Source organism: Trichechus manatus, unplaced genomic scaffold (assembly GCF_000243295.1).
Source record: "Trichechus manatus latirostris isolate Lorelei unplaced genomic scaffold, TriManLat1.0 scaffold00076, whole genome shotgun sequence".
Taxonomy (NCBI): Eukaryota; Metazoa; Chordata; class Mammalia; order Sirenia; family Trichechidae; genus Trichechus; species Trichechus manatus.
The window spans coordinates 1,542,096-1,557,606 of NW_004444012.1; the positions used below are offsets into that span (position 1 = coordinate 1,542,096).

The window sequence follows — 15,511 nt, forward strand, 5'->3', positions numbered from 1 at the left end:
AGACCAAGGTCCCCAGAGCCCTCCGCCCAGCAATTCAGTCCCTCTGGGAGTTTGGATGTGTCTATGGGGCTTCCATGACCTTTCCTTGTACAAGTTGTGCTAGTTTCTGATTTGGAGCATTTTATGAAATTAAAACATAATATGAGGCAAATAAAATGGGTTTTCTTCCAACAGAGGGGCTATAGGGGAAATGGGAGAGTGGGCAGAGCAACTTTATTTCCAGGATCCCTGTGTTCCTCTCCTCCTCTGTGAAGGCTGTGTTCCGTAGCAGATCTGTAAACCTGAGAGTTCCCTTATTAACACCCTTCCTAGGTCCTTACTCTTCCATAAAATGGGCCACAACAGTCCATTGAACAGAAAAGCCTGCTTAAACCTGTTCTTCTGTCCAAAGGTAAAGTCATTATTCAAGAACAGCTTCCTTAATCTGGAAGTTTAAATATTTGATTTAAAGTTCTTATAAAAACAAACTCTACAACATGAGTTCATATATCTAAAAAGATGCTTCTAATTTGTAAAACAAAGTTATCTTTGTCTTACCAACTACGAAATAGAGTGTACCAAGACCACCTTTTGAGATGCTGTGGAGTCAACCATTATTCTAACCCACTTATTCAGTGAGTAAGAATCTGGTATGTATGTACAGATTCCTTTTTTAAATCATGGGGAGGGATTTATTCCTATATGAGCTTATTCATTTATCTCTCATAGATGATGTAAGCCAAGTAGTGACATAAACTCAGCGATGTGCTGACGATCTCAACATCAATTATTCTCATGGAGATCACAAGGAAAGCTGATATACATTTATCTTTATGTAATAAAGCTCTGAAGGGGGAAGGGAAAGGTCAAGAAAAGATTTCCTGAAGTCTGTAAGAGAGTCTTCACTGCTCTCACCTTGTGGCATATCTGTATATCTGACTGGGTTGGTTTAGAGGTCAGCAAACAAACAAAAAAGGAAGTCCTTTCTCTTCCCCTTTAATAACAAGCTGTGACTCTGGCCAGAAATTTATTGACTTAAATATTTCTATTGACCAAAATTTGGCCTCTTGTATTTTTATAGAGATTTACCACTATGTTATAAGGTCTTGCATGGAGTGTTGGTGGTTTCACAGTCAAACCAGAGTTCCCAAAGTAGGAATTTTGCTTTTGCGGTATAGATTGGTTTAGTGCCTTCTTTCTTATGACATTATAAGAATGCAAAGAAAATCATAAAATTATTGAGTCTTGATGAAGGAAACAAAAATCTTTGAGAGAATGTGTAAACCCTCTTATTTCACTGCTCTCTATCTTGTAGTCATCTTTCCCTTAGCCCTTGTCTTTGAGCACGAAACAGCCCTCTTTCTTGCCAAAGCTGATCTCTCCCCATGTTGCCTTGATCCCATGTCTTCCCCTTCTTCAGGGGCCTTCCTTCATCTCTTGTCCCATGCTTTATCCCATCTTTCACTTGTATCATCAATATCTCCCTCTTTACTACCTTCTTCTTTTCAACCTGAAAACGTGGGTTTCCCGTGTCTTAAGAAAACAAAGCAAAGACAAAGGCCTGATACCTGTGCTGGCTATTACTGTTATTTACCTTTCTTAGCCATACTTTTTCTTTATTGCTCTTTGCAATATAGTTTCGTGTTCTATTACGCTACTAAAAATATATCGAAAACTCTGTCCATAATCTCTTCTGATTTGTTTCTCTCTCAACCTCTTTGCAGAATTTGATGTCCCCAGCTCCTCATTCTTGAATTCATACTTGATCTCTTTCTTCTCCAATCTATTCTGACACTACTGCCAAGTTGATCTTCCTGAAGTTTAGTGCCGATTATACTTCTTCCTTGATCAAAACCCATCAATGGATTTCCATTTGTCTATGAAATTAGTGTTAATGTCCCACCAACCTAGATTCAAGACTTTCTACAATGTGATGTTACTCTGTCTTAATATTGACTTCTCTCTCCTGATACGTACTTAAAAACAAGACAGAGAGAATCATTTTTCCCTTTGTAAATGTTAGCTAATTTCCCAATCTTGTATGATATTCTCTTTTCTTGGAATTCCCTTTCTTTAATCTCAACCTGTCAAAATCCACCCCTTTAATGAAGAGCTATTTCAAATGCTTGTTTCTTCTTGAAAAATTTTCTGATCCTACAAACATGAAGTGGACTCTCCTTGTTTTGAACTCCTGTGATTTGTTCTTTGTCTTATAGGATGGATCTCTTTCTGCTTTATATTGTAGTAATTTTATTATTACTCCTATAGTTTGTAGGTTTTTTGAAGACATGTAACAACATCTCCAGGGAGAGAAGAGCTAAAAAGCTATTGCAGACTTACCTTTCTTTTTATTTCTTCTCTTTGAAGAACATTAACTGCAATCCTCCAAAGGCTTGTGGAAAGGAGATAGGCAGGCACTAACTTGTCCAAATTCACACATGAGAGGGAAAATTGTAAGCTACCTAGGCCTGAAGAGCAAGGGGAGGGAGCAGTAACTGGTCCCTAGAGAAAGTAGCTGTAGCTGAAGAAAGTCTACCTAAGAGGAGCTGTGGCCTTCACTAGAGAACATGCCCACTGCCAGACCATAGCCCAGGAAGGAGAGATCCGGGGGATAAATGTTCTGACCCCTCCTCCATCCTGCTCTCTGATTTGCTGCTGGTGTTTCCCAGTGGCTAATCCTGGTGGAAGCCAGAGAGCAAGGAAGCTTGTTGATTGAACCCATAAAGGTCAGTCTCCTGTTGCTTAGGGTGGTGTGGAAAAGGGCGGAGCATGAATCTGAACAGACAGATGGACACGTTCCACTTCAGTAGTCTGTCTTAGCAGCAGTGGGCTCAGACAGAATCACAAACCATGACTGTGCCACTGGCCGAGCAAAGAAAGCTTTGCATTGGCCTTTCACGGCCAGAATCAATTAGGAAATCTACACTCAGCAGACAGAATGTCTGCAGCTAATTCTGGGATCTAATTTTAGGCATTGGTGAAATATGTTACGAACACTGGATAACATCTACTAAAAGGCAATAATTTACCATTCTGGAGAGGTACAACAGATACTGCCATTTTCGTATCATGAACTTATCTATCTGTTTACTGGAAAAAGAGTCAGAAGAACAAATCACAACAGCAGTGTGATGCTGGAGAGAATGTCAGCCTGGAGTTTGCCAGAGGAAATGGAAGACGTGAAGACTCCCCCAGGAGTCAGAGTGCTTTTGCACTGAGCACAGCTAGGGAAGGTCACTTCCTAGACCAGATTAAGATGTATAATTTAGCGTGTGGCTCCTGCAGAGCTACTGCATTGTAGTCCAAGCAGAGTGAGGCAGTGCTGCTTGAAATAGTCCTGGGAACCCGGCGTGGAATTGTAGTGCTGGTGTATTTAACCCCACTCCATATTGCTTTTCTTGTTTATTTTGCTTTTTTCTCCTAAGATTTACAGTTCTTTCTCCTCTGGTGTCTCAGATGGAAAATATATGAGATGCTGCAGCTCTGCTCTCTGACTTTCTAATGGATTGTCTCAGAGGGGCATTCACCCTGCTCTGAAGCCCTCTTTAGACATGGTGCGCTGCTACAGAGTTGAGGTTAAAGTTCATTTGCTCAAGGCAGACATTCTTCTACTTCAGAGAGGAGGACTTTTACAGTTTGTTGGTCCCCGAGGAGATGTCATCAAATAATGTGCTGTTAGTGAATTGGAAACTTAAGATTAAATTTCTCATTCCACAAAGGACATGACACCTGTAGGAATAAAGTGCACGTGGTGCAGGTATCCAGGTACAGACAGTAGCGGAGAACCAGGGATGCTCGCTGATAGTTGAATCCTGACAGTCTTTTCTGTGGTTGAGAGTGAGATATTTAGAAAGAACCATAGACAGTTACTTAACTCTGTGCTTTCAGAAGAAACTCTATAAATTTTCACTGATGGTAGTAGAGGGAAGATATGCACCAGTATTTTCATAAAAATAATTTCAGACTATGGAAGGGAAGTTGGAGTGTTTGAAAAATGTTTGTGTTTCTTTGCAGTAATCTATCTTAGTTTGTTTGGATTCTGGATGTCCAAAATTATAGCAAAGCTAATTCTAAAACACATCCCAGGACCAGAAAACATAGAACGGTCATTTTTCCTAAGTTTGCTCTAAGACACCCTGTGATTGCCAAATTCCGGGAAGTTAGGTATGTTTTTGTGTCACAGATGTATCAGTACCTGTGCTCTTGTGCATTCAGAGGAGAAACTGTTTTTTTTTTCAAGTGATTCCACCTTACGGTTAACATAGTTCATTCTGCTTCTGTGATGGTTAAGATTGTGTGTTCAACTTGGCTGGACCATGATTTTCACTGTTTTGGCAATCATGTGATGTTGTGGTCACTTCCCTGTTGAGGTTTGGTATGTGATCACCTTCGTGATGGGATCTGCTGTGAGTAGCCAATTTCCAGGAAAGGGAGTTTCCTTGGGCGTGTGGTCTGCATCGATTGTGGGCAGACGTTCTGGCAGGGCACAAGGGCTTTTGCTCGCTCTGGATCCTGCAGCTGGCTCCTGTTTGTCTGACCTCCGGTTGTTGGGACTTGAGCTAGCAGCTTTGTTTACAGTCTTGCCTGCCAATCTGGGGATTCGTCGATCTTCACAGCCTATGAGCAAGAGCCCTGCCTGCTCCCCAATCTGCCAATCTTGGGTTTGCCAGCCCCTGTGGCTGTGTGAATCAGGAGAAGCCTCTATCCTGACTCATGGACTTGGGACGTTACAGCCTCTACAACTGTGTGAACTATTTCCTTGATATAAATCTCTCTCTATATATATATTTATACACTTTACTGGTTTTGCTTCTCTAGAGAACCCAGCCTAAGACAACCTCCTAATCTCTACTCTTCAATTTCAAATGACTTTTGTTTAAAATTCTTTGTTAAATGCTGAGGACTTGACACAGAGGTACTGTAGGCACTGTCCCTGCTTGCTTACAGAACTTAGGTAATCATGATGTGAAGAAGTCCCTTTGCCCCTGGATGTGAATCCTCAGAACCTGGCATAAGAGTATTTTATCTTGGAACTGGAACACAACTCTTGTAATGTATCTATTTCAGAATTCCAAGGATGGGACTTTTTTTTTTTTTTTTACAGTTCCCAGTGATTAATTTTTGCCATGTATCCTGCCACAAACCGCATGACCACTGTTGAGATCTGCAACCCAAAAAATCACTCCTTTCATCTTCTCCACCTGTGGTTTAATCCCTGGTTGTCCTAGTTGAAGTGGTCTTCATCATCTGTAGGTACAACACCGTGGTTACAATTGTCACTATTTTTACACTATTCCTCTGCAAAAGAAAATGTAGCAAATTAAATTGTAGAAGAAAGGTGTAACAGGGCTCTAAAATGAGGTGCTATAGAAGCTAAGAATTTAAGGATATAAAACTGGGTACGTTACTCCTGTTACTGTCGGAGAAGTAAGGAAGAAAAATTTGCTTGTATTATGGAGGCCCTATGGCTTAATGAAGGTCCCTGGGTGTCGCAAATGGTTTGCTCTCAACTATTAACCTAAAGGTTGCCAATTTGAACCCACCCAGTGGCTCCATGGAAGAAAGGTTTGGCAATCTACTTCCATAAAGATAATAGCCAAGAAGATCCTATGAAGCGGTTTTACTCTGTAATACATGGGGTCATCATGAGTTGGAATCAACTCCATAGCACAGGTTTTCCTTCTTTTGGTTTATAGAATTCTGGGTTGACACATCTTTTCTTTCAGTACTAAAAATGTTGTTCCACTTCCTTTTGGCACCTGTGGCTTTTGATGAGAAATCTGCAGTCATTCAAGTCATCCTCTCTCCCTCACCCCATCAGTAGTGCATCATTTTACTCTTGCTACTTTCAAGATTTTTTGTTGGTCTTTAGTTTTCAGCAGTTTGATTATTACGTGCCTGGGCATGATTTATTTGTGTATATCCTCTTTAGGGTTCACTGAGATTCTTCAATCCATAGGTTTATGTCTTTTGCAGAATTTTAGGAGTGTTTAACCATTATTTTTTTTTTCTGTTCTGGATTCTTTTTCCTCTCTTTGTGGGTCTCTGGTATCCTAAATATTAATCTTTTTGTTTTTGTCTCATAGGTCCTTGAGAATCTCTTTTCTTTTTTTCCGCCCCGCAGTCCTTTTTCTCTCTGTTGTTCGGATTCAGTAATTTCTATTAAGCTATATTCAGGTTCATTGTCTCTTTCCTCTGAATCACCAGTCTTCTGTTGGTGTCTATCAAACCTATTTTTTATTACTATTTTTTAAGTTCTAAAATTTCCATTTTGGTTCTTTTTTTTTAATTGGGTAAGTTTATATATTAAAAAACACATGTTCTATTTCAGTATTTTTTACACGTACACTTCAGTGACGTTATGTTTATCATGGTGTGGAACCATCAACACTATCGCTTACCAGATTTTTCCATCACTCTGAACAGATGCCCAGTGCCTCCTTAGCAGTTACTTCCTCTTTCCTCTTCCTGCCCACCCCTGGTAATTTTGGTTTCTATACTTTGCCAGGAGCCCTGGTGGTGTGGTGATTAAGCACTCAGCTGCTAACTGAAAGGTCAGTGGTTCCAACCCACCAGCTGCTTCATGGGAGAAAGATGTGGCAGTCTGTTTCCTTAAAGATTTACAGCCATGGAAACCCTTTTGTAGTGTGTTGGAATCAACTCAGCGGCAGTGGGTTATACATTTGCCTATTCTAGATATTTAATGTAACTGGGATCATACAGTATTTTTCCTTTTCTGACTGACTGATTTCACGCAGCATAATGTTTTCAGGGTTCCTCCTTGTAGCATGTATCAGGGCCTCATTGTATTTCTTATTTCTTTGCTGATGCTTTCTATCTTTCCACTCACTGCAAGAGTGCTTACCCTTTCTTCTTGGAGGATTTTTATTATAGCTGCTTCAAGTCTTGGTCAGATAATTCCAATATCTATGTCATTTCAAAATTGACACCTGTTCTGTTCATTGATTTTCTCATGTTAGTTGAGATTTTCCTGTTTCTTTGTATGCCAGGTACCTTTGAATTGTGTCCTGGATATTTTGAATACAGGTAGTCCCTGACTTATAATGAGGTTCCATTCTGAAAACTCCATCATAAGTTGGTTCTGATGTAAGCTGAATACCTCATTTTATTTTTAGTTTTTAGTATTACTGCCTTTTATTATCAGTTTCTTTATAAATATGGCAGTGTTTTGAACACTAAATCATAAAATCGAACATCTTCAAGTGAACTTCTGAGAATGATAACGTCAGCAAATTACATGCTACAGCGTATTACTAACAAAAAAAATGTACAAAAAAACAAAAACACCAGACAGTTGTGTAAGGTTCATTGTAACTTGTATATGTTGTAGTCGACTACCTGTATTATAAGACTCTGGGTATTGTTTAAATTCTGTGAACAATGTTGATTTATTTTTAGGAGACAGATAGTTTGGTTCAGACCACAAGTTCCAATGAGCCTTCTTTTGGTTTTCAAAGCCTTTGAAAGGCTCTTTGGTTCTGTCCCATGCATGTGATTCCCAATGACCAGTCTGCAACCTGGGACATAGCCTCTCTTAGTTTAATTTTCAAACTAAACTTTATATTTTGGGCCTGGGCAATGATCTCTCTTAGTTTAGTTTCCAAACTAAATAGAATCCTTTGTATTCTGTTTAGGACCAGATCTACATATGCACAGGTAGGGAGTGAACCCAGGAGTTCCTAAACATCTGTATGGTGTCACTTTCTAAGCGCCTCCCTCTCTGAAATTTCCTCTATACTTTTGGGCTTCCTGGAGCTCTGCTTTTCAGTCTTCTCACCAGACAGCTGGAACTTTCTTTGTTTTGTTCTGCTGCATACTTTTTGCAAGTGTGCCTATATCCAAGGCCGAGCAGTGCGACAACAGAGAGAGAAAAGAAAGCAGTGAAGATTTGTGAAGATTCTCCCCTACCCTACTGGGAGTACACCTCCTCTGATCAAAGAGGAATTCCCTGCTTCAGAGTTTTAGGTGTCTACAGGCTCCCATTGCCACTGGTGTTTCTGATAGGAGACCTTTTTTTCACTCCTGATCATGAACTAGAGGGTTTCTCCTAGAGCATTCTTTGTGCTGATAGTCATTTCCATATTTTCAGCTGGTTTGAGTCCAGACTGGGGGGATACTGGAAGAAAAAAATTGGTAAACTCAACTCCTTTGCGGTTGGGTGACACTGACACTTCAAATTCTGGTCTTTTTTTATTTTTTAATCAATCTCTTGATGCTGTTTACTTTTCAGAGTACTCTAATAGCTGCTCCATGCATTCTATAGCTATATTCAGTGGGAGAGACAGGGTAGGGTATGATTATGTAATCTTATCTGGAAGTGGAATGCCATCATATTATATGATGACTTCTGAATGTATAACTGTAGTCTAGATCTCCTCCCTGAGCTCTAGTTCCTTCCTTGCATCTAACAGTCTACTCAATGTGTCTACTTGGATGCTCCACTGATACCTCAAGTTCAAGGTATCCAAAACTGAATTCATCTTGCATTTCTTACCTTTGTGAATAGCACTATAATCTGTCCAGTCACGTAAATCTAGAAACCTGGGAATGAACTCTTCTCTCTCACACATATCCAATCAATTCTCTCTTCCTAAATTGATTGCCTCTTCTTCATCCACATTATCAATGCCTTAGTCCAGCCCATAAACACTTCTTTCTGTACTATTTAAGGGGCCTTCTGGGTGGTTTGTATCTCCAGCCTCCTCCTCTACTGATCTATTCTTGAGTTTGATTCTGGAGTAATCTTTCTATAATACAAATCTAATTAAGCAGCATTCTTGCTTAGTATTCTTTAATGGCTGCCCATGGCTCCTGGGGTGTTCAAACTCCTTAGCCTATGTCTGATATAGAATCTCTTATACACCTCTGGTTCTCAGTTTCTGGGCTGAAAAGTCAGCAATGTGAAGTCTTTTGTTCTTAATAGTAGCTTTATGCCTTGCATAGTGGCTTTATTGCTATAAAATAGAAAGTTGTAATTTCCTAAACCTTGACTTTAGTTTCTCAGCCATAACTAATATGCAGAGTACTAACCATAACATTTTCTCCATTTAAGTAACCAAGAACTATAAAGACCAGGAGAAAAAGTGCTTAACCCTGTAGTACAGCACCACAGGCTTGGCATAACCATCTCTCGCAATGAATATAGCTTTCACATGAAAGTCCCCTCCCCTTAATTTCTGAATTAAAATCTTATTTGGGTTCCACTTGACAGACACAGGCAGTTTTCACTTCCAGAGACATGAATTTCTAGTGCCCTCGCCCTGGATTATATTGTTGAAGGGGCAGCCTTGGGGAGCAGCACTTTATCGGATCAGATATGCTGCAACTATCCAGTGACTGGTAAAGGCAACACAGTGAGAGACAAGGTTGAGAAATTGTATGAGTCACGCCGAGTTAGCAAAATACAGGAAACTCTTTTGCTCAGATTTCCTTGAAAACCTGATGAAAAGCAGCTTCGTCAGTAGAAGGCAGTGGGTGAGTAAATCTGGGAAGCACTGGAGTGACACAGACCTAGGTTTGGAACTCGCTTCTTCCAAGCCATATGGCCTTGGATAAATTCTTGATGTCCCTGAATTCCAGTTTTCTCATCTAAGAGGGATATCTGCTGATTACATAAGATAACAGCATGAAGGTATACATAGATATGTGCTCAACGTGTAAGAGTTTCCTGTCTTAGGGAATGAAGCTTTTAGAATAAGCAGTCATATTCCGATTTGAAATCACGGTGTGAACCACACACCACACACTTCTCCTAATCCAGGGAGTCTGAGGAGGCAAGGAGAACGAGGAGGAGAATGATGCTTGAAGACAGAGAAGGTATCTCTTACCTTTATGTTTCTCAGAATAGGACTTCTGCAGCGCCCTTCAGTTTTCCCAAGCATTCATAGATTGACTCCTGATGCTTAGTGCTCAGAATGGTGTACAGTGGATGCTGGCCAACTTGGTAATTGCTTTTATAACTAGTTGTTATAAATATATAATAAAAAATTAAAAAAAAAAAAACCTATCCCAAGCGAGTTCTTGGATATATCCAGAGAGTTTGTGCCAGCTAACTACTAAGTATCTATATACGTGTCCATCTTTAGGAAAGGCCAGCAATGAACATTTTAGAAAGGTTTTAGAAATAAGATCAGGCGAATGAGAATAACCCATTAAACCCATTGCTGTTGAGTTGATTCCAACTCATAGCGACTCTATAGGACAGAGTAGAGCTGCCCCATATGGTGTCCAAGGAGTGGCTGGTGGATTCAAACTGCCAACCTTTTGGTTAGCAGCCCAGTACTTAACTACTGTGCTGCCAGGGCTCCGTGAATAACAGCTGCTTAGAAAATTTTGAAAAAGAGGTGGACACTGTACTGGCCTCCCATCTTGTGTGCTTCTTCCCTTCTAAGGGCACTCTGATTCTTCCAGACACTTCTGGGTTGACCACATGTCTCCATTTTTTACCTTTATTTTATCACTCTTAGTTTCTTCTGTGTTTTTCAAGGAGTGTTTACTGCAAAACTTTCCCTTCATTTTGTCTTCCTCCGCTTAAAAATTTTCTTTTATTGTAGCTTTTTCCTATTTAGAACCAGTTATGAAAGACCTGAGGAAAATAATTCACCAAACATATCGATGATTGATAAATGATTATTGTGTTACCCTTCCTAACGGGATTTCTTTTAAGTAAGCTAGTCTTGAAGACTGGGTAATACCTTAATTTAAAAAATCAAATATTTTCTATTTTTGTTTATTGTTTTAGTTTAAGGGAAAGTTTACAGTTCAAGTCAGTCTCCCATACAAAAATTTATACATACATTGTTATGTGACCCTAGTTGCTCTCTCTATACTGTGACAGCACACTCCTCCTTTCCACCCCTGATTTCCCGTGTCCATTCAACCAGCTCCTGACCCTCTCTGCCTTCTCATCTCACCTCCGGACAGAAGCTGCCCATTTATTCTCATGTATCCACTTGAGCTAAGAAAAATCAAATATTTTAAAATATAGAATTCTAAGCCCCATATTTGTGTGAAGGGATGCTAATATTTGAGGCCGTGGAGACTTTTCCTGATATCCCTCACGTCACACGAGGGAGCGTCCACCTTCACTGCTTCCATGTCATTTCAGCCACTTCTGTGTTGAAGTCATTGAAAACGCACACAAGGCTAGTAGTGACTTGCAGATTTTTGCTTTTCGTGTGCCATTCCATTTGTCCTCAGAGACAGGAAGTAGAAAACAAACAAACGAAAATCTTGATTAGGACTCCTAATGAGTTAGTTATTTGGGGCCTTTCCAGTGATCACTTGTAGCTCAAAGTGAATATATGAGTTGTGTTCAAAAGAGACTCCAGTTTTCTAGCCTAATACCTTTCCCTCCCATTGTGCTTTAAGTTAAACAGATAATTAATACCAGATGTTAAACTAATTGCCATCGAGTCAGTTCCAGCTCGTGACAACTCCGTTGGTGTCGAAGTAGAACTGTGCTCCACTGGGTTTTCAGGGGCTGACTTCCAAGGCACCTCTGGGTGGACTCGAACCACCAACCTTTTGGTTAGCAGCTGAGTGCATTAGCCACCTGCACCACCCAGGAAGTACTATCAGATGTTAGAAGGTACTTTTTGGAGAGTAAAAGGCTTGACTCATCTTTGCAAAATAGTATTGTAAACACGAGTTGTTAAAAGGGCCATGTTTTCTAGGGATCCCAGATGCCCCTTTTCTTCAGGAGTTGTGGGAGGTCTGATGGCTCTGTTTTGTAGAAGAACATAAGCAGAGCCCTCGAGAAGCTGAAATCTGCACTAGGACGGTGCACTGGGTCCCCACGTGGGCAAGGAGGACTTTTGTACTGGGGTTCAAGTTAAAGCGCTCTCTCTTCTCTCAGCTGTAGAAAGCTCTCTTGGTCAGGGCTGGAGAGGGAGTGGGGAGAGGTTGAAATCAGCCTCTTGACCTGTGTCTCGAGATGGTTGAGGTCAGCCAGAGAGGAAGGCTCAGTGGTGGTTTTGCTTTGATTTATTGCGGCGTGTGATGTGTGTGCACTCTGTTAGACAAGATGCTTTCTTCCCCTGTTCCTCTAACAGGGAATCTCATGGCTGGAAATGACCGTCAGCTGCTCTCCTTGCGTCCCCACCATCACATGCCCCACCACCGGAGCCCGGGAGGCCTGACCACAGACCCACATCTCGGCGGCATGAATTATTAGGCATAATGGAAGGCACTCACTGTACCCTCCAATTGCGTAAGCCCGTCACGGAACTCTGCTACATCAGCTTCTGTCTTCCCCGGGGGGAAGTCAGAGGCTTCTCGTACAAGGGCGCTGTAACCCTAGACAAATCCAATAAAGGATACCATAGCTGCTACCAAGTCAGGGCGGGGTCAGACATCATCAGCCTCAGCCGGCAGCCGAACCAACATCCAGGCGACATATTCTTCAAGCAGACGCCCACGAAGGACATTCTGACTGAGCTGTACAAACTCACAGCGGAGAGGGAGCGACTGCTGGCCGACCTGCTGAGCTCGGACCACATCCTGGGGATTACCATGGGCAACCAGGAGGGGAAGCTGCCCGAGCTGTCGGTGAGCCTGGCACCTGAGGACGACTGTTTCCAGGGTGCTGGCGACTGGCAGGGGGAGCCCCCCGTGGGCTCTCTGAATAAGAGGAGCACCCATGGGCACAAAAAGCCCCGGAGGTTCGGCGGGAGGAGGAAGAGCTTTCAGACACCTCTGCAGAAGAGGGTGAGAAGCAGAGGGCAGGGGGGTCAGGAGTCAGCGGCTCAGACGGGGAAGGACCGCATCTATTCCAGCAACTCCTTTCCTCCTCCTCAGGCCAGGCCCAGTCTCCTGGAGAAAGGAGGGAGCTCGTTCCCAAATGGGGCACTTACCACATCCCTGCAGAGAAGCAAGAGCTGTCCCCCCAAGATTCCCGGGACACTGGACGCAGAGCCCGGCTTTGGAGTGGCTTCTGAGGACACCGGGCTTGGGGGAGGAGCGCAGTCTCCTGACCACAGCTCCACGGAGGCAGGAGATAATGGTGTTCAGGGGCCACAGAGGGGGCCTCACAGTCTGGGACATCAGCAGATAGGTTTGTCTGAAGACCACCAGGACCCTGAGAAGCAGCCGGAGACAGAGAAGGGCCGGAGGGAGAAGTCAGACGAGCAGACTTGCAGGAAGCAACCTGTTTCCAAGGTGGTGGCCAAGGTCCAGAACGTGTCTGCTCAGGTGCAGAGAGTGGTTCAGACATGTGACGAGGGCGAGGAAAGGATTGCCGTTTGTCCCGAAGCCCGAGCCGAGTTTATACCCAAAGCAGACTTGCCCTCCCTCCCGGGAGCCGAGGCCGGGGCTCAGTGTTCCAGGCTGTGGGGCAGAGAGCAGCCAGAGGACCAGTCGTCAGCCAGACTAAGAGCCTCCACTTGTCGGGCGTCAACCAGTGCCGAGGGGGCTGTGAACAAGGTCCTCCTGAAGGTGATCGAGAGCGAGAAGTTAAACGAAGCCTCTGAAGGGAAAAGGCTGGGCTTCCCCTTCGGTGCCAAAGCCACCCACACCCTCCCAGAAACCAGATGCAAGAGGAAAACTGGGTTGCCTCTGAGTGGCCACAAAACCTTGTTTCTGAATCTGCCCCAGAGCGCAGGCCCCGACTCCTCACAACCCAGAGGTGATGAGAAGAGACCGTCCCCCGCAGCACGGGCAGCTCTTGGCGTGGTATTTAATAATTCATGCCCTCAGTCCGGCACACACAGACTGATGCCACCTGTTTCCTTTCCTCTGTCTCCAAGGCTCCCCAGCCCTCAGCAACATCACAGGATCCTCCGGCTCCCTTCACTGCCTGGTGAGACGGAAGCCGCTCTTAGTGACTGTCCTCCTAGAAAGCGGGGTGCTGTCTCTGCATCCCCCTCAGCTGACACATTAGAGCCACCATCCTCTGCCAAGGTCACGGAGACCAAAGGAGACATCTCAGCCTCCCTCAGAGCAGGCCAGCCTCGGCTGGTGCCTGGGGAACCTTTGGAAAAGAGCTTGGGGCCAGGGAAGACCACAGATCGGCTCCAGCACCAGTCACCTCCAGGTCAGTTCCTGCTTAAGATGTTTTAAATCTGTTCCTGGGTAATTCAAAGACCGTCAGTCTGCTTATGCTTTTCAGAGGCTGGCTAATAAACAGTGAACCACAACCCCTAGGCCTGTAGCAAGAAAACTGAGGATGGTACAGGGGAGTGAGGAGATGCTGAAGATGGGGCCAACTTAGGGGGCAGAGGGTGTAGCTGCTTCCAGAAGCAAGGCTTTTTAAATGTCTCTTTTTTTTCCCTTTTGGCACACACTAAAGCTGCCTCCTTGGTTCCTTAACACAGGACTCTCCAAGATACAGGAATAGGCAGAGAAAGGAGCAGCTTGTCATTACCTTTATGGCTAACACTGGGTCATTGGCCCCTGGACCCAGATTCTTCTGTTTGTGCTGCTGGAGTCATTCCTGGGTTTGCAGGGATGCTCTGAGCAGAAGAGCAGAAGCACAGCACACTGTATCTTTTCTCATCTGTCTGTGGTTGGAGGGTATTTTGTTTTGGGGTTTTTTTTTTTTTTTACTTTTGATAATTACCCCTACAAGCTCCAATATTTTGTGGCAAAAGCTTTTTTTTTTCCTTTCTTTTTACGAGAACAGAGTTGAATTTAGTCTACTTGGTTCACGTTTCACTCCGATTTTTTCATTCCTGAAACAAGCATGGTGTAACTGTTTATTTGAAAGTTACGTTTCGTTTATGAGCTACTACGGTGACTGTATAGCATAGTTTCTTCCTCAAAAGATGTTGCAAAACTAATCTGGATTGTGTTCTTAATGTGATTGAAAATTTTATGTGAAAATAAGCTTGGGGGTTCAATAAGTGACCTGAAGACCAAAAAAGACAGCCTGTAAGGAGTGTCACTGCTGTATCCGTTACCTTTTCCCAGCCAGCATGGCTGCGTGCTCGGGGTTTTGTACACCGTTGTGTGGGTCGTACCTTCTTTTTCAACAGTCTTTTAACAGCATATGGTCAGCGCTTGGTCGAGAGGATAACTTGTAACCTGATACCTGGTCTGTTAAATGTTAGAGAAACATCATGCCTATGTTTTGAGATAAAAATATCTAGGAAAGAGGAATTTCAGAAGTTCTCTGTACATTTGGAGCTCTTGACATTTTAGGAGCTTCTCTATCTAAATCACTGATTCAGGGGATGGTTCCTTACAGATGTCATAAATGCTCTTTGTCATCTTTTTGCAATGTATCTTGGTTTGGTAAGACGTGACGCCTTTCCAGTTTGCTTCACCGGTAAAGTCATAGAGCTGTGGGGTTTAGATCATATATCACAGAACCCTGGTGAGGAACCTTCTTTATTCTCTGTGGACATTGGGGCCTTGGAAATGCTTGGAAAGGAATGTCTCCAGAGTTAATTGGGCAAGAGACTTCTGGAAGCATGGGCATAGAATAGCCCAAGGCTTGACTCCGGAGGGTTCTTTTTAGAAATCACACCAAATTCTAGGATTGTGTGAGCCCCTCATCCTGAAACTGTGCCTT

General features: G+C 43.0%; 1 protein-coding gene across 1 annotated transcript in view; it reads left to right on the forward strand.

Annotated features, from left to right (window-relative positions):
- The first annotated feature begins 12,066 nt into the window (after positions 1-12,066).
- The window catches only part of FMN1 (formin 1), a 471,169-nt gene continuing 467,724 nt past the window's right edge, over positions 12,067-15,511 (forward strand). Inside the window, exon 1 of the mRNA XM_012556758.2 lies at positions 12,067-14,032. Within this exon, the coding sequence (XP_012412212.1) occupies positions 12,181-14,032 (1,852 nt within the window). The 5' untranslated portion in view covers positions 12,067-12,180. The remainder of the gene's footprint in view (positions 14,033-15,511) is intronic.